Source organism: Neovison vison, chromosome 14 (genome assembly GCF_020171115.1).
Source record: "Neovison vison isolate M4711 chromosome 14, ASM_NN_V1, whole genome shotgun sequence".
In the NCBI taxonomy this organism is placed as follows: Eukaryota; Metazoa; Chordata; class Mammalia; order Carnivora; family Mustelidae; genus Neogale; species Neogale vison.
In genome coordinates, this window is record NC_058104.1 from 33,793,738 (window position 1) to 33,817,990 (window position 24,253).

Consider the following 24,253-nt stretch of genomic DNA (forward strand, 5'->3'; position numbering starts at 1 on the left):
AGGTCACCTTCACGAAGAGGGTCTGTGAGCACTGAGTGTCTTGAAAAAGGTTTGATGGGGAGTGGACTTTAGCCCAACAAGAATGAGATTCCTTGTGGCTAGCAGAAGGAAGAAAGGTGCGGAAAGATCTCAAGGGTCCCCGAACGCTGGCAAGGTTGTGATGTTCATCCAGGCAAAGAGACCTGTCTCCTCTCTTGCTGTGACTCAAGGCTCTAGAATATGCTCGGCAAAAAGGAGAAACTCAAATGCTGTTGAACGAACAAATGAATGACTGGGAGAGGGAGTGAATGGATTGTAGAGGAGTCTGGACCCCGGATGCAGGGAAAGGAAGCCACACTTAACAGCTGTCTCCTACACACCCTGCCCCAGCCACTTCTTGTCACTTGGCAACACAGCGATCTAGGCCTATCTCCTCCACCAGGCTATGAGCTCCCTGAGGATGGATACTAGATCTCATTGGTCATTGGACCCAAACTGGTACTGAGGCCCAACATGAATGAATGAATGAATGAATGAATGAATGAGTGAATGAATGAATGAACACCTATGCCTACTGAGCTCATCTCACCTTTCTGCCCTATGACATGCTATCTTCCTCATCACCCTGGAAACACCTAATCCCTCCAACCCAACCCCACACGTCCCCCTCACCCCTCTGTGCACAGCACACACTCTCTGCTCTTCAGGTCAAGTCCTGCCATATTGGTTTTAGACCACAGTTACCCAAGCGGAATATCAAGTGAAGGGCCCCCATAGGTTTTCTTATACTCTTTTCCCACTGTTTGGGTTGCCATGATGGCAAAACCTACTCTACCCAGAAACAGTCCTTTAAATGACAAGAGAGTCTTCTGGGACCCTTCAGCATCCATTTCCTTTCTCCAAGAGTGCTTTCAGGACCTCTTTAGAAGCTGGGGTACAGGCAGATATGACCTCAACTTTTCTCAATAGCCCGTCGAGAACTGATGCCTATTTGGTGCACTTCTTCTTTTGATGTAAGAATGTCAGATCTTGGGAAGGATTAAGATACCACAATATTGGAAGGACCTAAGTCTTCTGGGAGATGCTTCTGTCTAAGAAGTGTTCTGTAGAGCACAATACGATGGTGAGAACACTGGACAGGAGTGCGCAAGAGCAAGATTTAAAAAAAAAAAAAAAAACTGTTCTTTCTACTTTTCTTTCCAAACAGCCCCAATTTTCATGAGATACAATTATGGATACAAATACAGACATGGTTAAGGGTTTGCAGATGGCCGTAACGTAGGTGGGAATGTAAATAATGGGATACCAGTTGTTACGTCAATCGAGAGATACTGAATTGAAAGGGGATTCATATGTGTAGGGACACGGGCTTTATGAACTCTAGGAGCACTGTACAGCTTTCCTGAGGGCCTCCGACCTTACACGGTCTGTTCCCACGATACCGCTCGGCACCACGAGGTCCGTGTGGTTTCCTATGACTCTACAAGTCCTGCTGCTCTGGGTCTTTTCTGCATCACCCAGGAATTGCTGTGGTCATGCCTCCAAAGAGTGGGTCCCAGTCTCCATAATACTTGCTGTTTATCTGGGACTTGGTCCTTAAGAGTTTTTGTAAGGTATCCTCCCTACAAGAATAAGCGTGTGAAAGGGATTATCTGCTGAACTCCCAACTCCTCACTTCAGGAAGCGCTGATTAGGGGGTCATCTGGGAAGTCCCGGTATCCATCAGGACCCTCTAGTGTGTTATCATTCAAACATACATCCACTGACGCCACGCATATTTAGTGACATCCGTCCCACGAGGTGCTGGGCAGAGTGTGAGCCAAAGCAGACGCTGTCTCGCTGTCAAGGAGCTTCGAGTCCAGTGGGAGAGACAGACATAATTCACCCACCTTAGGACCGTCACTGACACAAGCTCAAGTTCAGATACCATGAGCGTCTAGAAGGGTGGGAACCTTGGGGAAGCTTCCCTGATGGTAAAGGCGAGCTGAATCCTGTAAGAAGGAAAAGAATGACCCATGGGAAGAAGACAAGAGGGCAAAGGTAAACATTGCACAGGAAAGGAACAGAAAGGTACAGCAGTCCAAAGGTGGGGGGCAGCCCGGAGAGGACGAAGGGTTAAAAGAAAATCTGGAGGGAGAGACAGAGAATCAAGAATGAGGTTGCCACATTAGGTTTATCTGTTCTGAGGGCAATGAGAAACCACTGATGGGTTTTTAAAAGAGGGGGAGCTGACTGGATTTCTATTCCGATCTTGACTTGCGAGATCCCTGGCAGTAGATATAAAGCCTGGATTTCAGGAGCCAAGAGAGATGAGGAAACCTTCGGATCTTCCAGAAGCAGCTGTAACTTGCTTCTGGAGATGATGGGATCTCCAAAGAGCAAGAGAACAGTCAGAGCAAATGGCACAGCATCCTGGGCTGGGGAGTGGAAAGTCCGAACACCGAGTATGCATCTACGGTCTGGAGGGAGTCAGGTGATCTGACCTAGCACTGCCAGGGAGGGCTCTCTCCTCTCCGGTCCCTCTGTCTGAGATCAAGCAGGAGGGCCTGGAGTCCCAACCACGACACCAGAAGGATGCTTGGGAGACTGGAAGGACATCCAGGCGCTCCACACTGGCCCCATGCCCCCACCCCCCAGCTGCTGTGTATGTTGGCTGTCAAGGGCTCACGGCTGCCCCTGTGTCCAGACAGTCGCCCTGGTCCACATGGAAGCCACCTAGCCTGGGAGGTAATCCCACCTTCCCACCTCCCACCCCAGCAGCCTACAGCCAAGACCGACTGTCTGCTAAGCTCAGGCTCCTGACAAAACACCAGAGACTAGGTGACTTCAGCAATAAGCATTTATGTCTCAGAGTTCTGGAAGCTGGGAATTCCCATATCAGGTTCCCAGCGAGGACCCTCTTTCTGGCTTCTAGACAGCCGTCTTCCTACTGTGCCCCCATACGGTGCAGAGAGGGAAATCTGTTTCTCTTCCTCTACCTATAAAGCCACTCATCTCACCAGAGAACCTCACCCGTAGCACTTCAGCAACCCCTAATGACCTCAGGAACGCCCCATCTCCAAACACCATCCCACCGGGTTAGAGCTTCAACATACGAATGCTTGGGGTGGTGGGGAGGGAGAGACCCGGCGCTGTCCCCAGCACTGACCGACCCTGCTAGGCCAATCCCTGCAGGAGGAAGGATCAGACTGAAGCCTGTCTTTAGGAAGACGGTTCTCTCGCTTAGCTTTCTTTGTTCTGCCCCGACTCCTCTTCCCCCACGAGCAGCCCCAATAAATCACTTGAATGAAAATCTCCATCTCAGCTCTATTTTTAGAGAACTGCAGCCAGAGCCTCAGGTTCTTGAGTAGTCAGGCAGGCAACAAGCGCACTCCCAGCACTGACTGCACCGGGCACGGGGAAGGGGCCACAGCGGGCCACCGTGACCTGCCATCGTGAGACCCCGGCGCTCACCCCCGTGCCGCATGTGACACCAGGCAGGTTATCCAGCCTCACTGAATCTTGTCCTCCTCCACAGGACAGCAGCAACACTGCCTCTCCACTGAATGGCCCAGGATCAAAGTGCTTGGAAAACCACAACCATGAAAACCTTGGTAGGGAATTCATCAACGCTCTCAGAACTCTGACGTGCACATATTCTGCCCCTAATGCCAGGGGAGCCCCAACCCACCTCCTTGTTATGGGCTGAATTGTGTCCCCCCGAAGAAGATATAGTCATATCCCAACCCCAGTACCTGGGAGTGTGACCTTATTTGGAAATGAGAGCTTTGCGAATGCGACTAAGTTAAGATGAGCTCATACTAGATTGGAGAAGCTCTAATCCAATGACTGGTATCCTTATAAGAAGACGAAACTTGGACACAGGGAAGAATGCCATGTGATGATGAAGGAGAGACCAGGCCCCACAAGCCAAGGAACACCAAAGATTGATGGAAACTACCAGAAGAAACTGCTCAGAGCATTCCAGAGCAAACCAACTCAGCCGACACTTTCATGCCCGACTCCTAGCCTCCGGAAGAGTTACAGAATAAATTCCTGCTGTTTCAAGCTGCCCAGTTTGTGGCATTTCGGTACCGCAGCCTGGGAGATTATACGCTCCCGGTTCATAGGCATATAGCGGGATTGCCAGAGAATCATCTGCTTGTGATCAAGATACGCCTGAGCAGATCTGTGCGTAAAGGGGAAGACTCTGACCTTGAATTTGAAAAGAGAGGCTGTGTTGTACCACATCAGAAAAAAAGACTCCCCAAGAAATGCCCGTAAGAGGTAACCTAGCTAAACCACAAAGGAAATAAATAAGGTTGGGGGGGGGGGGCACGGCAGAGACCAAGCTAAAAAGTAACCTCGTACATCATACTAGTGAGTCTAACAGACCCAGGTGATGAAGTGTGTGGCTTTCCAAGCCTATTTCCTGATAAGTAGAAAGATAATGCTACAACTTAGCACACTGCTAAGCTGCTCAAAAAATTTAACCAAGATACGGCTCGTAAGTGCTTTGCACAGTGATGGACACATTTTCAAAAACTCTGGTGTTAGCTACGGCTTTGTTATTGTTTTGTTACTAACGGTGTAAGTTCTTAGAAACCTAACCTCCCTGAGCCTTAGCATTTTCATTCATAAGTCGAGCATCACACACATTTCACAAGGTCGTCGTGAGGATGAAAGAGATGACGTGGAGGGCTTTTCCATGGAGCTGTAATTGGCAATATGACTGTCGTGTTCACATACGATGTGTTGATTGGGCACATTTATGTTGTGATTTGATTCCTGCATAGCGTCAGCCAACACCTCTATCATATCACATGATATTGATTGATTGATTGGAACAATGGATAGACTTCAATGGCATTTTACTAAGTAAAGTCCTGTATAGGATGGGTGAGCTCTATTCAATGTCTGCGGCCACCTGCGACAGACCTGAGCCACTACAGTTCCTAGAGAAGGACACTAGAGGGCAGCAGGGTCTCATTTTTGTCCCATCGAGGCACCAGGAAGCTAAGACTGCCCTAGAAGGAAAACCCTCCTCTCTCCAGAACCAGTGACTGCCTGCTTCTCCCTGGGGGATCCCCAAACATCCCCATGGGAAGAAGTCAGCCATTTGCCTTTCTTTTGGAGGAAAAAGCAATTTAACGGAATGCACATTTCCCAAGAGCCCACTGGGTATCACGAACCCCAACGTAAAACAAGGGTTGTATTTTACAGGGATATTTTTGGGAGTTTCACGCGGTGTACGTGAAGCCCCTCCCTGCACAGGGCTGAACACATCAGAGATGCTGAACCAATCTGGGGCCTCAAAAGTAAACCAAGTTTGGGCGCCTGGGTGGCTCAGTGGGTTAAGCCGCTGCCTTCGGCTCAGGTCATGATCTCAGGGTCCTGGGATCGAGTCCCGCATCGGGCTCTCTGCTCAGCAGGGAGCCTGCTTCCCTCTCTCTCTCTCTGCCTGCCTCTCCATCTACTTGTGATTTCTCTCTGTCAAATAAATAAATAAAAATCTTTAAAAAATAAAAATAATAAAAAATTAAAAAAAATTAAAAAGTAGACCAAGTTTTGCAAAATCAATCCTTTTAATGATCAGTTTCCTGAGTTACCAAGTCATAAAACCTTGCTTATACGGACTCGTTATGAAGTCTATAGTTGGTGTCCCAAGCATTTGAGAAGAGAATTCCTCCGAAGTTTTAGTCCCGTTCTTGTCTGGTTCAGTGTGGGGTTTACCGTAGCTTTATGGCTGAGTATTTACCAGTCCAGCAAAGCCAGGTTTCTGCTTTGCTGGGGCTTCACATGCCAGAGCCAAGTAGTTCTAGAACGTTCCATTCCAAGAGCCACACATGCCCTGCTCCTGTCTTCCCCTAGTCCCCCTGCACCCCTCCCACTGGCTGTATTATCCGTCTTTCTTATTATTAAGAAGACACTTCAGGAGTGCAAAAAGTATAGGGAATCATAGAACAGGGACCCACGTAGCCACTGTCAGGTTTAAGAAAAAAAATTATTTCAAATAAACAGAAAGCCCCCAGGGATGCACAAGGCACCGCCCCCCACCTCCTGCCCAAGTGGTCACAATCTGGAATTTGGTGTTTGTCACCAAGGTTATTCTCCCCACTGGGAAAGTCCGCGGAAGCACCAAGCATTCCTTCTAGGTTTTCTTAACAAAAGAAATAGAACTGCACACTCCACGCCCCGAGCAAGAGTAGGAAAGGGAGAGGCAGAGGTGGAGTAGGGCCTTTCTGAGCTCCAGCCGGCGCAGGTGCCTGCAGACAGGAGAGGCTGTGATGGGGCAGGAGGGTTGGGAGGCAGGGTCACGCAGTCCCCTCCCCGCCCCCCAGCCCCGCCCCGCCCATCCCTCCAGCAGTTTCCCCTCCCCCAACACACAGATCGGACCCGCGGAGTCAGCGCCGGATCCCCAGCGCCACCTACCGACGACGATGAGGACTTCCCTCTCGATGTGGGCCTGGATGTAGATGCGGCCGCGGCGCTCCGTGTGGTCTGTGCCGCACAGGCTGGGGACGTTCATCACGCAGCGTTTGTGCACGTTCATCATGCAGGCTGCGAGGGCAGAGAGGGGCACGGCTCAGGCTGGGCCCCTCCGGCCCGGTGTCCTTCGAAAGGTTCTTCCAACCCCTTCCCACCCCAACCCACCCCCAGGCCCGGACGGACAGAGGAGGTGGGACTTTGTCCGCCCTCCCTGAAGCCTCAGGGTTCAGCCTGAGTCCGCCCTCAGCCTACCCGAATGGCTCTGAAGCCAGCATCGCCACCTTCAATGGGGGGGGGGGGGCAGGGGGTTGCTCATTACTCACTAACAGACAACCCGCACACTAGCCTGGCCGGAGCTTGGGAGAACGTGCTGTGGACCCGGACCCCCAAACCACGAGGAAGCAGCCCGGTCACCAGAGGCCGCCGCTGAGCAAATGTACTTACTGTCACATTTCATCCCCTGGTGGATGAGTCCGTACAGCAGTGACCCACAGTGGTCACAAAACGTGGGGCTGGAGTACGTGTGGATTTTAAACTTGTGTTTGCTCCGGGGGTCCTAAGGCCAAGAGAAACAAACAAAAGAGGCCAGTGTCAGAAGGGCCAGTCAAAGGCTGGAGTATCCAGGTAACACTCTGCTTGGAGTATCCCTGGAGAACTCAGCCAGAACTGAAGCCGCCCCGGCACTCCTCACCCCTGTTGGGACCATCACTGGGGGGCGCGGCACCAGATATGCGTTTGGGAAATAGTGCTTGAATGAGCGAATGACTCTGACAGCAGCGGGCTCCCACGGCTACCCCAGCCAGTTCCCTGTGCCACCCGTCCTCCACCTGAGAGCCCAACCTCCTGACTCCTGCCTGCAGCCCCAGAGACAGCAGCTAAACAGGTCCCCTTGTTCCTATTTTTTCCCCCTTACCCTCTGAGCATGCCTCTGGAGGGCCCTGGAGTGAACTAAAACCTGAGTCTGAGCATAAAACCTCTCTGCTTAAAGGCCATTTTCTAGTACCTCATCGCCTACAGACCAGAGTTCAAAGTCCAATGAGTAGTCTGCGGGTTGTGGCAGAGCCTCCTGGTTTTTCCAACAAGACCCATTCTTTCCTTTAATAATAGAACCCTTGAGTTTGAGCGAAGAGTGTGGCCACCCAGTTAGGGACTACATTTCCCAGCCTCCCTTGCAGTTTGATGTGGCCATGTGACGAAGCTCTGGCCAGTGGGATGGGTGTGCTTCAGGGTTCTTGCCTTTAAAAGTGTCCAAGCCTTTCTGGCCCCAAACGCCCTGGACCCAAACCTGGAGACCTGTGCTGAAAGGACAGAACTACACTACTAGTCTTGGACTTCATCCCTTTGGGCAGACATCTGAGAGAAAACCTACTTTCTGATTGCCTCCGTCACTATATCTGGGGGGCTATTTGTTATAGCAGCTTATCTGGTTCCCTAACAAACATGCCCTTCATAACCTGGCAGTACAGTACAGAGCTTCAAGGTACAGACTCTGGAGCAAAATCTGGGTTCTTCTCAGCTGTATGACTTCGGGCAAGTTACTTAATCTCTTTGTGCTTCAGTGTCCTTGTCTATAAAATGGAGGTAATGGGTGTGCTGGGTGGCTCAGTGGTTCAGCGTCTGCCTTCAGCTCAGGTCATGAACCCAGGGTCCTCAGATCAAGCGCCATGTCAGGCTCCTTGTTCCATGGGGAGTCTGCTTCTCTCTCTACCCCTCCTCTCTGCGTGTGCTCTCACTCTCTTTCATGCTCTCTCTTTCAAACAAATAAATAAAATCTTTAAAAATGATAATAAAATAAAGGTAATGGCAATGCTTCAAGCTTATTAGCCCACTGGGAATAAATGGATTCATCTGTGTAGAGATCATAGAACCACCTGGCAGCCCATAAGTGGTATAAGCTCTTGCATTATTATTACACCTTCCTTATAACCTCAGCTATGTCTCCCCAAACACACACTCTGTTCTCAGGACATAGGACTCATTCATGCCCCCCAAACATGCCCCTCTGGCTCTGCATGTTATCTTTCTTGCTCAAGAGGTGCTCTTCCATCCCTGACCTAATTACAGAGCTCCTTCTTCTCCTTCCCAAAGCCAGCCCAAGGGCTCGTCCTCGGGTTAGTATAGTGGTGAGTATCCCCACCTGTCCCAAAGCCAGCCTGAAAGTTGCTTTCTCTGTGCAACAATGTGCAGCAGAGCCTGGAGAGCATGGACCTGGGATTCCCACCCAGGGCTGATCTGACATAACGGTCTTTGCTATGTGCTACTCTCTCTTCCCTCCTTCACTCAGCTCATCGTGTGTTTACTTGAACCTGATGTTCTAGTAACAGACAGAAAATAAACAAATGAAAATAAATACACACAATAAGTAGATATTACGTTATGTGCTATTAAAGTGTTGAGTGTCTTTTCCTGAAATGTTCTATATATAAACTGTACTGAATTTTACTGTATGTAAAAAAAAAAAAAAAAAGGTGAATTTCCCCTGCATGAAAACAATAACTCAGTGTTAGCCTGGCTAAAAAAAATCTTCCATCCTTGAAGGCTTTGGGGGCGCTCACCTTAGAGCTGAGGAGTGCCTCCAACCCTCCTCCAAGGAAATACCTGTTTATGACCAGTGTTGGCCTGGAGGGGGAGTTCAGGGCTGCTCTCACTCCCCACTCCCTAGGAGGTAGGAGAGCAGATCTGGTTGGTCAGATTCCAAGGCACTGACTGGCCCCGCTCAATGGGTGGGGCTTGCACACATGCGTAAAGGCGCACCTGCCATATTTCCCTTTCTCTCGGGTAGCTCTCTCACTCCCGGGAGGCTGCTGGCTTCAGATCCCACGGTCCAGCCCTGAATGTGCTGGGATGAGTGGCCTGGGTCAACTCAGCCCCAAACCCTGTGGCAGCTTCTCTTTCTCTCCTTGGCTTTTGTACTCTCTTCTAGTTCCCTGATAAGTGGACCTTGGAGTATCGCCAAGAATTTGTTTTGAGTATGGTTTACATTTCCTTAGGCGTACCTAGTATAGAAAGAGGGAGTCTCCGAGGGACTCATGAGCTCGACCTGGAGATTTGGGACAAATCTAATAATAAATAATAATATTATTTAGATAATATTATTAGATTATTAATAATCTAATAATAAATTCCAAATAATAATAAATGGCCTCTTTGCTGGGTTTCCTTTCTTCCCCATACACATCTCCTTGGAATATCTCTGGGAGAAGGATTTGAGCATTTCTGACTAGATATTACCAAGAACCTTCTCTGCCCCATCCTGTCTCTTCAACAAGAGGAGATGCCGGGTGGCACAAAGAATGGGAAGGTAAGGGGCGCCTGGGTGGCTCAGTGGGTTAAAGCCTCTGCCTTCAGCTCAGGTCATGATCTCAGGGTCCCGAGATTGAGCCCCACATTGGGCTCTCTGCTCAAGCAGGGAGCCTACTTCCCTTCCTCTCTCTCTGCCTGCCTCTTTGCCTACTTCTGATCCTTGTCAAATAAATAAATAAATAAATAATCTTTTTAAAAAAAAAAAAATGGGAAGGTACACCCAGTGTATGCTGGGTGTCTCTCGGGCACTTTCTCCGGTCCTCAGGATATTTCATTTGGAAGGTGTTATTCGTTCCCATCTTAGTGACAGTGAAATGGGCCCAGACTAGAGAGACAGAGATTTTCCCCCAGGTCACCCAGCTGGCCCACTGCTAAGCTGGGATTCACAGCCGGCTCTGCCTGGCTCTGAATCTGGGACGCACCAAGTTTCTCTCCCTTCTCTCCTCCCTCCCCAACTTCATTAATGGGCTTCTGTTCCAGCCCAGCTGCCGTGGCACGTCCTTCCTTCCTGCACTCATTCACCCAGCAAATGTTTACTGAGAGCCAGGGTCTTTCTAGGCACGGGGGATTCGAGTGTGCGTGAAGAGCCAGAAGGCTTGCTCTCACTGAATTCACATTCTAATGGCAGAGAGAAACAAACCAAGAAGCCCCACCAATATCCTGCCCTCCTAGATCTTCTCCATCGTCGCATTTAAACCACTGGGTTGTGATTACATGTGTTAATTTCATCTCTCTGACGCTCAGTTACAAGCAACATAAGGGAATTTTGCTCCGGGCAGACACTGTACTTGGCATATAGAAGGTGCTCAATAAATGAGCGAGAGTTAGTATTTATTAAGCATTTACTCACACAGGAACTATCTTTCAGGGATTTACCAGGCAGGCATTAACTCATTTCATCCTTATAACATTCCTAGGAAGTATGTACTTTACTACACCCATTTCACAGATGAGGACCGAGGGGCGCAGGGACTTGCCCCCAGCTCCCCAGCCTCAGCAAGCCCAGCAGTTCGCACAGTGGCTGGCACGCATGGAGAGGTTGGGAGTTGCAGTGGCAGCTGGGGGCTGTTGTCATTGGTGCTAACCACTGAAAGTCCCTGAGCCATGCATGTGCTGTTCTAGAAAATGACTTGGAGAGCCCTGTGCAAGGCGGATTAGAGCCAGACAGGAGAAAGCAAGGCCAACTGAGCATGTTGCAAGGGAAAGTTTGCTTCTGGTTTATTTAGAAGCTGTTGCAGATCCCTCCAACCTTGCCCCCCCAGCCCCACCCCAGCCCAGGCTTTCAGGAGGGTTCAAGTTGTACCAGTACCCCCACCCCAACACACCCATCCCTCAGACCCCCCAAGACCAATCAGGTCATCCTCTGTTCACTTCTGCCCTCCTCCCTCCTGCTACCTGGGAGAACTTGGGATAAAGCCACAGTCCCACAGCAGGGAGCCCCATGACTCCAGGATCCTCGAGGAGAATCTTAAAGGGCGCCTGCTCGTACCCAGGGCCGCCTATGAGATGGGTGGGTTTGTGCTTCGAGACAGCCCGCTGTCCCGGACACAGATGACCGCAGGAGAGGTAGGCGCTTGGCTCAAATGACTCACATGTTTAGTGAATGGGACACCAGCAGTCGGGAACACGGGCAGCTCCAGGGCTGGTGTGGCCCTTTTCTACAGTGGGCTCCAAGGAACACAGAGGAACAAAGACAACAGGCCACATGCCCCGAGGGACGGAGCTCCTGGTTCCAGTCCCTCCGTGGCTTGGCATCCATTGACTCTTCCTGTGCCCTTTGTGTCCCCTGTGTCCTTGGTGTTTATGCCCTTCCAAGTAGGCATTGGTACCTGCAACCGGGGATGGGAGTCAAGATATTTCTAATCACTTCGGCTCAGGTACAGCTCACTAACCAATCAGAAGGAACAGCAGGTTTAGCTCTGCTGGGAGTTAACTCTGTGGTTGCCAGATCATGGCAGGGGGAAGGGGGAGTGAAACGGAGGTGGGGGGTGTCAAGGAGCTGGCAAGGTAAGAAGTGGGTAAATGGTGGAAAGAGGAGGTTCAGAAAGCCTGGGGCTATTTATCAATCAGCCTTTCAATATTTTCAGTATTTCAGTATTACCAGAACTGATACAGCAGTGTTGGTACATCCAGGTTAAATATCAGCCTGGCCTTTAACCAAAAGACATCCCCTTCCCAGCCTTGGAGGCTGTGGCCACTGACCAGCTCTGGGATGAGCCTGGGGATCCATGAAGCTTCTGAGTCGGAACCATCCCCCGCATCCCAGGCCACACAGACTGGGTCTCCTCCAGTCCATCTATCACCCATCCCCATCCCTGGCGTAGGTCCTCCTTGATGCTCAGAGGTTGCAATCTGGAAGCCAGGGGCCATTGTCAACTTTGCAAACATGCTGTATTTGCTCCATATGGTGCTTCTTAAAAGTTCAAGTTAATTCACTATGTTTAAAAAAAAAAAAAATCACAGAATGTCAGATAAAAATGTATACTTCTGGCTCCTTTGAAAAATCACAAGTTACAGCAACACTGGACAGACGTCCCTGTGGGTTGAGCAGTGGTCACCCCCTGCAGAGAGGGACAAGACTTGTCTTCTGCAGTCCCTGCCACTCCCTACTGTCTCACACCACGCTTCCTTTTCCCCTCCCGATCGGGTCCCTGTAGGAATGTGGGTTTATGACCCCACTCAGACCCCCCACCCCCTCCCTCTCTGGTCCACCAGCTGAGAACTTACACATGAACACAGCCCCTAACCTCCTGAATGAGTTCATTTGGCTCAGGGTCAAATGCATTCAGAAAGAGGTCTGAAGCTCCAGTGTCCCCACCCCAGGATCAGCCCTTGATTTCCAGAGTCCCCGGGTCATCTCCTCCACCCTGGGAATCACGCTTCCACAAGATCCTGGCATGATTCCTCTCCCCAGTAGTTCTCACGGTTGAGGTTCCATCATGCCTTCTGCTGGGTGAGCCTGGATTTCTAAGTTTCCTTCCACTTCGATCCTGCTCCCACAGATTGCTCAATCACAAGAACAAAATAATAATGAACTATCGGACTGCGACTGCCACCTCGAATCGAACAGGACTGTCCCCCAAGTATTGCGTTAAGTGTCCTGTATCACATCATTGAGTCTCGGCCATGGCCAAGGAGCGGGGAGAGTTATTAGTACCCTGGTATTTCAGATGAGCCAACTGAGGCTTGAGAGGTAATGTATTCAAGGTCTCAAAGCAAGAAAATGGGAGAGCCAGGATTGAAATCCAAGTCTGCCAGGCAGCTGAGTGGGGACCCCGGCATGTCACCTGGCTGTCTGCCTGCTCGTCAGCCTCCCTAGAGGGTCTCCCACCTGACGGGGCAGTGGGGGTCTACAGATGATGGCAACCTTCATCTCACACAAGCACAGCACCATCTAGGAACGGGCTGCTGGGGGATCCCTACCACCACCCCCAGGCCAGAATCTTCACCACAAATACCCAACCTCCAGGCCCAAAGGATGGGCAGCTCCCTGCTCAGCATCACTGCCTTGTCACCTGACTCCAGGCGCAAGCAGCTAAGGAGGAAGGAAGCACAGATCAGAAACCAAAAGCAAGAAAAAAATATCTTTAAACATCTAAGTCACAGCCTAAAATAGCCTTTCTCGGTCTGAATGGGCTGTGTGGCTTTGTTCACAGGTGGGCTGAAATTTGGCTGCGCTGAGGCAAAGCTGCAGGAAATCGGGAAGCTGGATTGAAGCTCGAAGGCCAAAAAAACGCACACCAACATCAGTCAGAGGAGGAATAAAAGCAACCTGGAAATGTGGACTGTGTCATCCCTGGAATTTACAGGCCACAAAAGCCCCTGAAGGCACATTTCCCAGGAGGCAGAAGGGCCAGGTGAAATGGAAGATCCCAGTTAGAAACACCGTCAGAACACAGGGAAGTTACAAACAGGGGCTCTGGGGTTGACTGTGTGACCTCAGGCAATTGCCTTAACCTCTCTGAGTCTCTGGTGCCTTATGCCTTTCATGGCCTGGCTTCATGGATGGGCTCCCAGCACAACCCCCCCCCCACCCCCCCAAGAAGTACAAGCTCTTTATTTCATTATTCCCATGAGAACAAATCATCGGAGTGACGCCTTCCAAACTTCAGTCTTGAGCTGTCATAATTCTGCATGTCCACATACTACCTATAATGTGTACATGCCATTTTTCTTCAACTCCGCGTGTCCTTTACATAAATAAAACTATTTTAAAGGTTTTTTTTTTTTTAATTTATTTGACAGACAGAAATCACAAGTAGGCAGAGAGGCAGGCAGAGAGAGAGGGGCAGGCTCCCTGCTGAGCAGAGAGCCCGATGCGGGGCTTGATCCCAGGACCCCGAGATCATGACCTGAGCCGAAGGCAGAGGCTTTAACCCACTGAGTCACCCAGGCGCCCCTAAATAAAACTATTTTAAAATGAAACCCTGTAAGAGTGGGAACTCGTGGGATCAATGTGCAAATTATGTTTTTTCTAATACACCTTAAAGTGAAAGAGCCAACTCCTAAAATAAAATTTTAAGACATGCCCCCCAGTTGTCTCCGTTGAGAAGCTGGGGAGACACAGATACACATCTCCCTGGTGGGCCGGCCAATCGCTATTTGGCACTATCTGTGAAAAGTACAAATGTTTCTTCCCCGGTGACCCACTTGTCCCACTCTGGGAATTTATCCTGGAGATCAACCTGCATACACAGGAAATAAAATACACAAACAGGTTGCTCACTGAAGCGCTATTTATAACAGCCAAAATATTTTAAATAAACCAAGTGTCCTAGGAAGGGAGCTGCTTAAATAAATCATAGTATAGCTACGCGGTGGCATACTGCTCAGGTAGGTATACGGACGAACAAGTCTTCTGCACTAATATGGAGAAATCTTAAGGGCATATTTTTAAGTCAAACTGAAAAAAACAACCACCACCACCACCAAGGTGCAGAAGCGTCTATAGTGCATGTTCCCTTTTGTGTGAGAAGGTGGCTCGGGGTTAGAAAGTAACTATATTCTACAGTACCCATACCACGTAGAGGAACTCTGGATGGATACACTGTAAGAGAAGCTAATAGAAGTGTTTATGGACGGAGGCAGAAGGAAACAAAAGGAATAGGGAGCAGGACTTCTCTGCACAGATCTTTGCATAGTTCTGATGGAAAGTAGAATATTTCAGGGCTTCTCCACAAGGGGAAAAAAAAAATCTCACAGCAGGTACCTCCACGTGCCAGGTAACACAATGGATGGCCCGGGGCATACCCCAAAGGGTAAACAAAATATCAAAGCTTCCCAAGAGACAAAGAAGCAGGGAAGCCTGGATGAAGGTTTGGGAAGCGTGAAGCAGGTCATGTAAGAAGCTGTAATTACACACGTGGGCTCCGCCATTGAAACTGTATTTTGGTGAAGATCTGGGATATGGCGGGCGCCTGGGTGGCTCAGTGGGTTAAAGCCTCTGCCTTTGGCTCAGGTCATGATCCCAGGGTCCTGGGATCCTGTCCGCCATTGGGCTGTCTGCTCAGCAGGGAGCCTGCTTCCCTCTCTCTCTTCTGCCTGCCTCTCTGCCTACTTGTGATCTGTCAAATAAATTAAATCTTAAAAAAATAAATAAATAAATCTCTGATAGTGTTCCTGGAGAAGGAAGTCAATCAAGCCAATAAGTCAATCGAGCTGATAACGCTGTGCAAAGGTTGGAGCCAGGTTGAGTTGGATACACCACGTCTCCTTCCAGGCTCCGCCCCTTTGCAAATAAGTAATTGATTGGAAGGCCTTGCTTAGGTTGTGTAAACTTGGGGAGAATTTTGAATAGGATTTCCTGCATTAAAAGATTTAAAAAAAAAAAGGATTTCCTGCATTAAGAGGGGCACTGGAGTCCATGTCAATATTAGGCGTTAATTAACAGCCAGCTTTAAACCTAACGCCCAGGCTCTGGAATTGATTAGATTTTCGATGCTGAGGACAGTTCTTGAACCCTTTTAAGTGTTCGCTCGCCTTTTGTCTGAAAGTGGGATAATAATATCTAATTCCTAAGTTGATGAGAGTTCAGTGAATGAATGTATGGAAACTGCCTAGTAGTCCCTGGCGGAAATAAACATTTGATAATGCTCACCGTTACCGTTCATTCTCTGTCCATACCCTTTGTATTTAAATTCAAGCTTCTTTCTAAATGATTCGCAACGCATTTCCTATATAATGATTAAGCATATGAATCATTCACCTAAGATATAAGCAGTAAATATTTTTCCAGTTCTTCATTTGCCTTTTAATTTTGTTGTTCATTTTTCAACATATAATACAGCAAGTGTGTGTGTGTGTATTTAAAGTGCCAATTTTTCCATTTTCCTTTACAGTCTGTGTCTCTGCTGTTATATTTAGAAAGTCCTTCCCAGTATCTTCTTCAACATCTTACAGTTTCACTTTCTGCGCTGAAATCGGTACTTCCCTTGGAATTCATCTTAGCAGGGGCCTCTGAGGAAAGACCTTCATTTTTTTTTTTTCTTAATGTGTAGCCAGTTGTAACAACAAACGTATGGGATGTATCTTCTCCCTGCTGACTTGAAATGCCTCTTTTATCATATCACCTCATCGATCTTTTGTTCACTTTTAAATTTTCTCTTATGTTCCACTGATTTCTCTCTAGCCCCGCCTCGGTTCCCTGTAACTTTAATACGTCCTAGTTTCATATCTGAGCATCTGAAAACATGCACTTTATACACAGCCACTCCTACTCCCAGCAGGACTGTCCGCTTTGAAAATGTTGGTGGTGGGCGCCTGGGTGGCTCAGAGGGTTAAGCCGCTGCCTTCGGCTCAGGTCATGATCTCAGGGTCCTGGGATCGAGTCCCGCATCGGGCTCTCTGCTCAGCAGGGAGCCTGCTTCCTCCTCTCTCTGCTTCCTCCTCTCTCTCTCTCTGCCTGCCTCTCTGCCTATTTGTGATCTCTCTCTGTCAAATAAATAAATAAAATCTTTAAAAAAAAAAAAAAGAAAATGTTGGTGGTGATTCTCACCCACATTGATTTCCAGCTTGTCCTGGAAAGGCCGATCTTGGCCAACCCTACTTATTGTCCTTCCAGAAAATCGCCTACGTACAGCATCAGCCCAGTGGACAGGAGAGCGTCTGACCTCAGACTTCCAGCCAATGCTGAGTGAACCAAGGTCTGGTCAGTGGCATGCAGTTTATGAAGGAAAAACCAGGCTAATCAGAAATTGAACGAGAAACAGTGCAGCGTTGGGAGCTGGAGCTGAGCAAAGGGAGTGGGTGGGTGAGGTAGGTGATGTCAACTCAGGGTTAGCAGGATGAGTGGAGGGGACCGGGATGAATTTACAAGTATTTGAGTCCTTTATGTCCTTCCAGAAAACTTGCTTTTTCTAAACTTTTCTTCATTACCACTAATGTTAAGCTGGTCTTCTTTCCCACAGTTTACATGTTATTTCAACAAATCTCAATTCATTAGCTACGTCAGCGGTTCCTAACCTGATGAGGCCATTCTCCGCAGCAGGCACGTGAACCTCTCACAGGGCCTCCGGGTGAGACTCACGGCAGAAGGAAGCCACGATTTTCTGCGGGGTGTTGCATCACTTAAATTTCCACAGAACCTCAGTGAGCAGCTCAGAACTAGCGAAACTGGCCCAGCTGTCCTGGGGGCAGCCATGGGCTGGAGGTGAGTCCCAGCCATGTCCTTCGAGTGGGACATAGAGTCTGCAAGTCCCCACAGTCCCCGCTCACTACTCGCTGGCCCAAGAGTCACTCCTGCTGGATCCCCACACTGACTGGGACAAGAGCGGGAGACCATATGAAACAGCAGGTGCACATAAGCACTGAGGTTCAGAGACAAACAGAGAGCCACCCTCGGGTAGAAGAGGGTGGCCTCATTCTCACGGCAAACAGGAGTCACCTTCCTTCTTCTGGAAGGCTATGTGCACTTACAAGCCAACTCCAACCCTAAGTGGCTTCAATACCTCAACCGCGCAATGGGCAGGCTGGGTCCCCTCTTGGTACCTGAGTCAGCAGAGCATGAGAAGCCCCAACCCTTCCAGCGGGTGTGGGAGTCCATCCTCCATGAAGAGGAGATTTCGTAGGTATTTAAAGGGTGAGGCTCCTGGTAGGGTTACCTGGATTCAAAAGCCAGCTCCCCCTGTCTGTGTCCTTGGCCATGTTGCTTAAAGGCGCCATACTTCGTGTTATCTCGGGATAACGGTGATATTTATTTTCCAGGGATGGTCATGGGGTGTAAGTTCCCTAAAGCCTTTAAAAGAGTTGCGTGACACACAGCAGGTACTCAGTAAATAATACCAGCTGTTATTATTAATGATTCATTATTGCTGGCCAAGGCATCCCTATGTCAACTGAGTTGTAGCTTGTCCCAATAAACCCCATAGACATTCCCACCTCTTGAACTTTGATCTGGGTTTCCTACACTGATTTCTTCTACTCAAGCAAGAACCCATTCATTTATTTATCTGTTTATTCACCAGATATTGGTTGAGTGTATCAGGTGCTTGAGAAGCAGAATCGGACATAGGGGCTGCAGCCGTGGGCTCCCAGCCTCACTCCGAGGAAACGAGAAAGAATGACCAAAAAATGTACATTTCAGACGACAGCAGAGAAGCTCTCATTGCTTCCAGAGTTTCAGTGAGGGGCTCACAGCCGGGCAGACAGGTCTGGGCGACTTCCCTGAGAAGTGAAGTGTGAGCTAGGATCTGAAACCTGGAGAGAACGCCCCTGACTGGGACTCTGTCCCAGCCCCAGGGGGCGCCAACCCACAGCATGGGGTCCCGCTTCAATCCAGGTAGACACCTGGTGACATCACCCAACAGTCACCTGCCTGACTTCAAGCTCTGCCTCAGCCTCCATTCCCTGTCCCCAGCTCAGATGCCTCAGCCAGCAGCCCCCCAGCTCTGGGGAGAGGGAATTTAGTAGAGAGCTCATGAGTCAGACTCCAAAGCTAGAGAATCTGAATTCAATCCCAGCTCTGTTACTTGTCAGCCTTGAGCAAGTTTCTTACACTATAGGAGCTTTGCTCTTCCCAGTAGACTTCCGGTAGAACGGAGTCAAGAGCTTCATGTGGAGACAGACACTACATCGGACTCGTATGCCCTGCACGGCAAGGCTGCCTGCCTGGCATCGAATCCCAACACAACAACTTCCCCGCTGTGTGGCTTTGGGCAGGTTACCTAACCTCTCTGTGCTGCAGTGTCCTCGCCGCGGACGTGGGAATGATGACAATAGCTCTGCATGCTCACAAAAAGTTAAGGAGTTACCATGTGTAAGAGACTGCTCAGTGAAGACTATGTGTCTGTTGAATAGAATAAGGAATGTTCCCGGCCTTCTAGATCTGTGAGGATTAATGAAGTCATGATTATGTGCTGTGCTGTAGCACAGTGTCATGAAACCATAAACGTTCACTTAAAACGAAAACTCCATCTGTGACCTTGGGCAAGTCACCCCAGGTTCTGGTCTCAGTTCCCCCTTCAGAAAACAGTGGGGGTAATAGGGCATTCCCCAGGGGGCCTTCAGTTCTGACAACCTCATGGTCCAGGCCCTTCAGAGTCTGCCCACCTCTTCCTGGGGAGGTCGCCATGTGATTTCGTTTCTCTGAGCCGACAGCCGTCTCTCAGGACCCAACCACACGGCCACAGGTCGCGGCCCGGCGGGACGTAAATCCTCCCTCAGCCACAGCACAAGCACACACCGCCTTGCCCCTCGCCGTCCTTCCTCTCTCCCTGGTGTCCTCAGTCCACAGAGGGAGAAGCACCCACTCTCCCTGCTGAGTGAGGGTCGCCCAAAAGCAAGACCAGGACACAGGGGTCACTCAACTTGCAAAGACGCTGTCAGTGTGATTTCTGGATGTGGAGCACGGTGCCCAGCTTCCTGACAGCTCCCTCTGCCCCGCGAGCCCTCAGTGTACCCCAAGCCTGCATTTCAGAGGAGCAGAAAGAACCTCCATGCAGAAGGACGTGAGGGAGGCTGTCGAAGCCAATGCCTGCCGGGCCACCATCAGCACCCGGCACTCTGGGCCCCACCAGATCCTAGAGATTCTTACCCTAATGAACCTTATCACCAGAAATGAGGATCCTAAACCATTAGGTCCACAGAGACCGGAAGCCAAACTTACGAAGCTGAGTTCTAGACATGCTGGTTCGCTGTTCTTGACCAAGAACATCACCGGGACGCCACTGTACGCCACAGTTATGGAAGCCACGATGTGCCCGTCACGTGCCCACACATGATCACATGCAGTGATCAAACAGCAGATTCTGACCGCCCCCCCCCCAAACAGGGATTCATAGATTCCAGTGGAGGAATAATAATTACAGCTGCGGGGGGTTGGGGCATCAACCACCCAAGCAGTTGAAAATACACATGGGAAATTTGACTCTCCCAACAGTCGGTTAAGGCTACAAATAGCCTGCTGACCAAAGCCTTATGCGTAACATCCAGAGTTGATTAACCTGTATTCTGTATGTTATATGTATCATACATTATATTCTTATAATAAAGTAAGCTAGAGAAAAGAAGATATTATAAAAACAAATCACAAGGAAGAGAAACTACATTTATGGTACTATCTGCAAACAATCATGCATTAAGTGTTCACCCGGTCCCGTCCCATGTTGTTCAAGGCTCAAAGGTATTAGTATGAGAGTGACAGCTAACATGTGTCAGGCACTGTCCTAAGAACGTTACATATAATTAACACACCTGTCCCTTACTGATCAAGTAAAAAAGGCCTATAATTATCCCTATTTCACTGAAGAGGAAACTGAGGCACAGAGACATAAAGTCACTGGCCCAAGGTCACACAGCTAGTGATTTGGATGCTGAATCTGGGCTCTTTGTCACCACCATATAAGTAAATGTAAAGTCACCCTGTGATTGGGACAGCAAGGAGAGAAATGTGGTGCTCTTAGAGTTAAAACTTGGGGTTGGGGGGGTGCCTGGGTGGCTCAGTGGGTTAAAGCCTCTGACTTCGGCTCAGGTCATAATCCCAGGATCCTGGGATCGAGCCCCACATTGGGCTCTCTGCTCAGTGGGGAGCCTGCTTCCTCCTCTCTCTCTGCCTGCCTCTCTGCCTACTTGTGATCTCTGACTGTCAAATAAATAAATAAAATCTTCAAAAGGAAAAAAAAAAAAAAAAAACTAGGAGGAACTTGACCTGGTCAGGGAGGTCAGGGAGGGCTTCCCTGAGGAGGTGATGCTTGAGCTGTGGTCTGGAAAGTGACTTTCAAGTTGAGCAAAGTTCTTAACCCTGGATGCACAGTAAAGTCTACTGGGAGGCTCTGAATCAATCAGAGAGTCTGGGATGAGCCCAGGCACCGGTACCGGGGTCTACAGCTCCACAGATGAATGAGATACACAGAATGGAGCCTCACTGAACTCGGGGGAAGAAGAGAGACAGGAGCCCAGCACAGAGCGCAGCAAATGCAACCACCGAGTGTGGGGGAGCAGGGAGGACCCAAGGTTTCGAAGAGGAAGTTCAGGGGCAAGGCAGGGGGTACGGTCAGTGAGGGGCTGGAGGGACGAGGGGACCACAGCATCGAGGGCCTCCTGGTAGGGTGACCCTACAATTTCTCTTCCAAAGGAGACTCTGAGAAAAAACAGAGGCACAAACCCTATGGGATTCCAATGCAACCGAACAAGCAGGTCTGTGGATAGGCCTTGCCCTGCTGGAGACGTGTGACCACCCGGCTTAGCAGCCTCCACACTATCGGCTTTGCCCCAAGACCAGCTGGAAGCCACTGACATGTTTCTGGCAAGGACAATGACATGACCACATCTGGTTTTTGGAAAGACGACTCCCCTGCCGTGTGGAGGGGGCAGGCTGGTGGGACAGAGAAGAAGCGGGGACGCAGAGCCAGAGGCTACTGGTCTGGGGGCGGGGGTGAAGGAGCCTGGGCTGAGGTCCCGTCTCAGACTCGGCTTCTTGTTAGTCACGTGACCCGGAGAGTCCGCTTAACTTCCCTGTAGGATGGGCCCAGAAAGAGGATCTTTCTCCTGGGTAAGGTTTCAGTGAGTTCGTGCACATAAATCACTTAGAACAGTGCCTGGCATGGGATAGGCATTATATAAATGTTAGCTATAAATACTAGCCAGGAGGTGCGTGAGGAGATGACAATGGAGAGAACAGGCGGGTAGGAGCAGTCTAGGAACACAGAAGCAGAGGCCCCGAGAGCGGACCATTGCTCAGCAGGATTCTGGAAAATCACAGCTGAAGGGTGGAGAAGAGAGAAACGACAGAACGTTGCATGAGGGAGGGCTGAGCGACAGATTTAAGGAGCAGAGCCTGGACCGCAAAGGCAGGACTGAAGGCAAAACTGGGTCCAAGATTCTGAGTCAAGCACTTACATAATATGCCAGGCGTTGTGTTAAGCTTTTTGCATACATTACCTTATTGAATACTCACAACTTGTTTAATACAACAGGAAGTAGGCACATGACCATCCTCATCTTGAAAATGTAGAAATGAGGGCACAGCCAGGGTAAGCCCCTTATCTAAAGTCACACAGCTAATAAGTAGCGAAGCTGAGCTTCGAACCCAGGCAGGCCGGCTCCAAGCACACTCCTTTCTTTTCTTTTTAAGATTTATTTATTTGAGAGAGAGAGAGCATGAGCAGGAGGGGCAAAGGGAGAGGGAGAGAGAATCTCAAGCTGACTCACTGCTGAGCACAGAGCCTGAGGAGGGGCTCGACCCCAGGACCCTGGGATCTCGACCTGAGCCAAAGCAAGAGTCAGATGCTTAACTGACAGAGCCCCCCAAGCGCCCCAGAATCACACTCTCAACATGCAAGACCACGAACCTGAGCCCAAACATTTCCCTCTGCCCTCATTCCCAAAGCACCGCTAAAAATGCACCCCCCCCAAAAAAATGTTTAAAAATAGGAGAACCCATTTCAGCCCAGAAGCCAGAGGAAGGTGCCATGTAAATGCCGAAAACTCTTCACATGTTTTTCAGTATCTGGAAACGGTGAGACTTGAACAGGCCTGGTTCTCCCAATTCAGAAGAATTAGAAGAGCAAGGCCTGATAATGAGGGTTGCTGACCAAACCCAAGAAGCCAAGGGGAGCCCTTGAATGTCTACGCAGCCCCTGAAAGCCAGAGGCACGTGATAATCATCAGAGTGATGAATGACCCCCTCTTAAAGCCTTTGGGAGAGGCCAGGGGCTGCCAGGGCCACAGCCCATCACACGGGACTTGGAGAGTGCTAGAACAGCAGACGGCAGGGGCAGCACCTGCTTCCCTACACGGCAGGGTCCAGAGCTAGAGCAAGCCAGGGTTCCAGTAGGTTTCAAGCTCCATCCAACCGCCAGGGTCAAGGGAACTCTGCATACTTTTAAGGCTCTCCCGAAGTGGACTGCTGCTCCCTCTGTCCTCCCAAGAGAAGGCTCATTTGACTAAATCTACATTTTCTCTTCTCCCTTTAGAAGGACGGGAGTGGGGGGCAGCTGGGGGGCTCAATCTGTTAAGTGTCTGCCTTCAGCTCTGGTCATGATCCCAGGGTCCTGGAATCGAGCCCCACATCCGGCTCCCTGCTCGGTGGGGAGTCTGCTTCTCCCTCTCCCTCTGTGGCCTCTGTCTCTCTCTCTGTGTGTCTCTCTCTTTCTCTCTCAAGTAAATAAATACAAAATCTTTAAAAAAAAAAAAGAAGAAGAAGAAGAAGAAAAAGAAGAAGGGGGCGGGGGAGGAGGGTAGGAGAGACCTTCCAGACAGTTCACACCTACAAACGTAGAGGTTTTAACCTGTGACGCACAGCACTCCAGTCCCCAAAAATGTGCTTGAAATACACCACAGTTGTCATTCACAGGTTATCTGTCAACATCTAAATTTAGAAGATTCAGACTTCTCTTGAAAAAATGAAAAAATCTGGACTTTGGTCTTTTAAAAAAGCAGGAATTAAAACAAAAACAAAAGCAAAAACCAAACTGGAGTGGGGTAGAGGCTTCTCCTCCCAGAAGGGGTGCACACACCCCCCCGGACGGACACTCTGACTCATTTACTGATCTGCCCAGCCCCCCACCATCCCCCGCTGGCTTGGAAGTTGGAAATCTTAATACATGAAAGGGAATGCGTCCTTCCAAAGTCAGGCGGGCCACAAACAGAAGACTGAGGAAAGCATAGGAGAAAGGAAAGAGAGGGTCTACTGGATAATTCTATTTGTGCAGACTTCAAAAGAAGGCACACAGTTTTCCAAAGACATAGCACCATTTTACATCCCAGCAACGGTGCGCGAGGGCTCTGATTTCTCCACATCTTCGCTGACACGTGTTGCCTTTTGGGCTTGTTTTGCTAACAGTGACCCTGACCCGGTGTGAGGTGGCATCTCCTTGTGGGTTTGATTCGCACTTCCCGACCATGAGTGACATTGAGTGGGTTTTGTTTTTCCATGTACCTGTGGACCATTTGTAGGTCTTCTCTGGAGAAAAGTCTATTCGGGCCCTTCGCTCATTGGAAGGGTCCTCGCAAAATTTAAAAAATAAAAACGCTTCCCATCTGATCCAGCAGTCCCACTTCTGGATGC

General features: G+C 49.6%; 1 protein-coding gene across 3 annotated transcripts in view; it reads right to left on the reverse strand.

Moving 5' to 3' along the window:
• The window catches only part of PRKCB (protein kinase C beta), a 326,959-nt gene that overhangs the window by 151,216 nt on the left and 151,490 nt on the right, over window positions 1-24,253 (reverse strand). For all 3 annotated transcript variants that reach the window (XM_044233161.1, XM_044233159.1, XM_044233160.1), the window contains 2 exons: window positions 6,892-7,003; window positions 6,391-6,519 (listed from right to left, as the gene is read on the reverse strand). In XM_044233161.1, coding sequence (XP_044089096.1) covers window positions 6,391-6,519; window positions 6,892-7,003 — 241 coding nt within the window. The remainder of the gene's footprint in view (window positions 1-6,390; window positions 6,520-6,891; window positions 7,004-24,253) is intronic.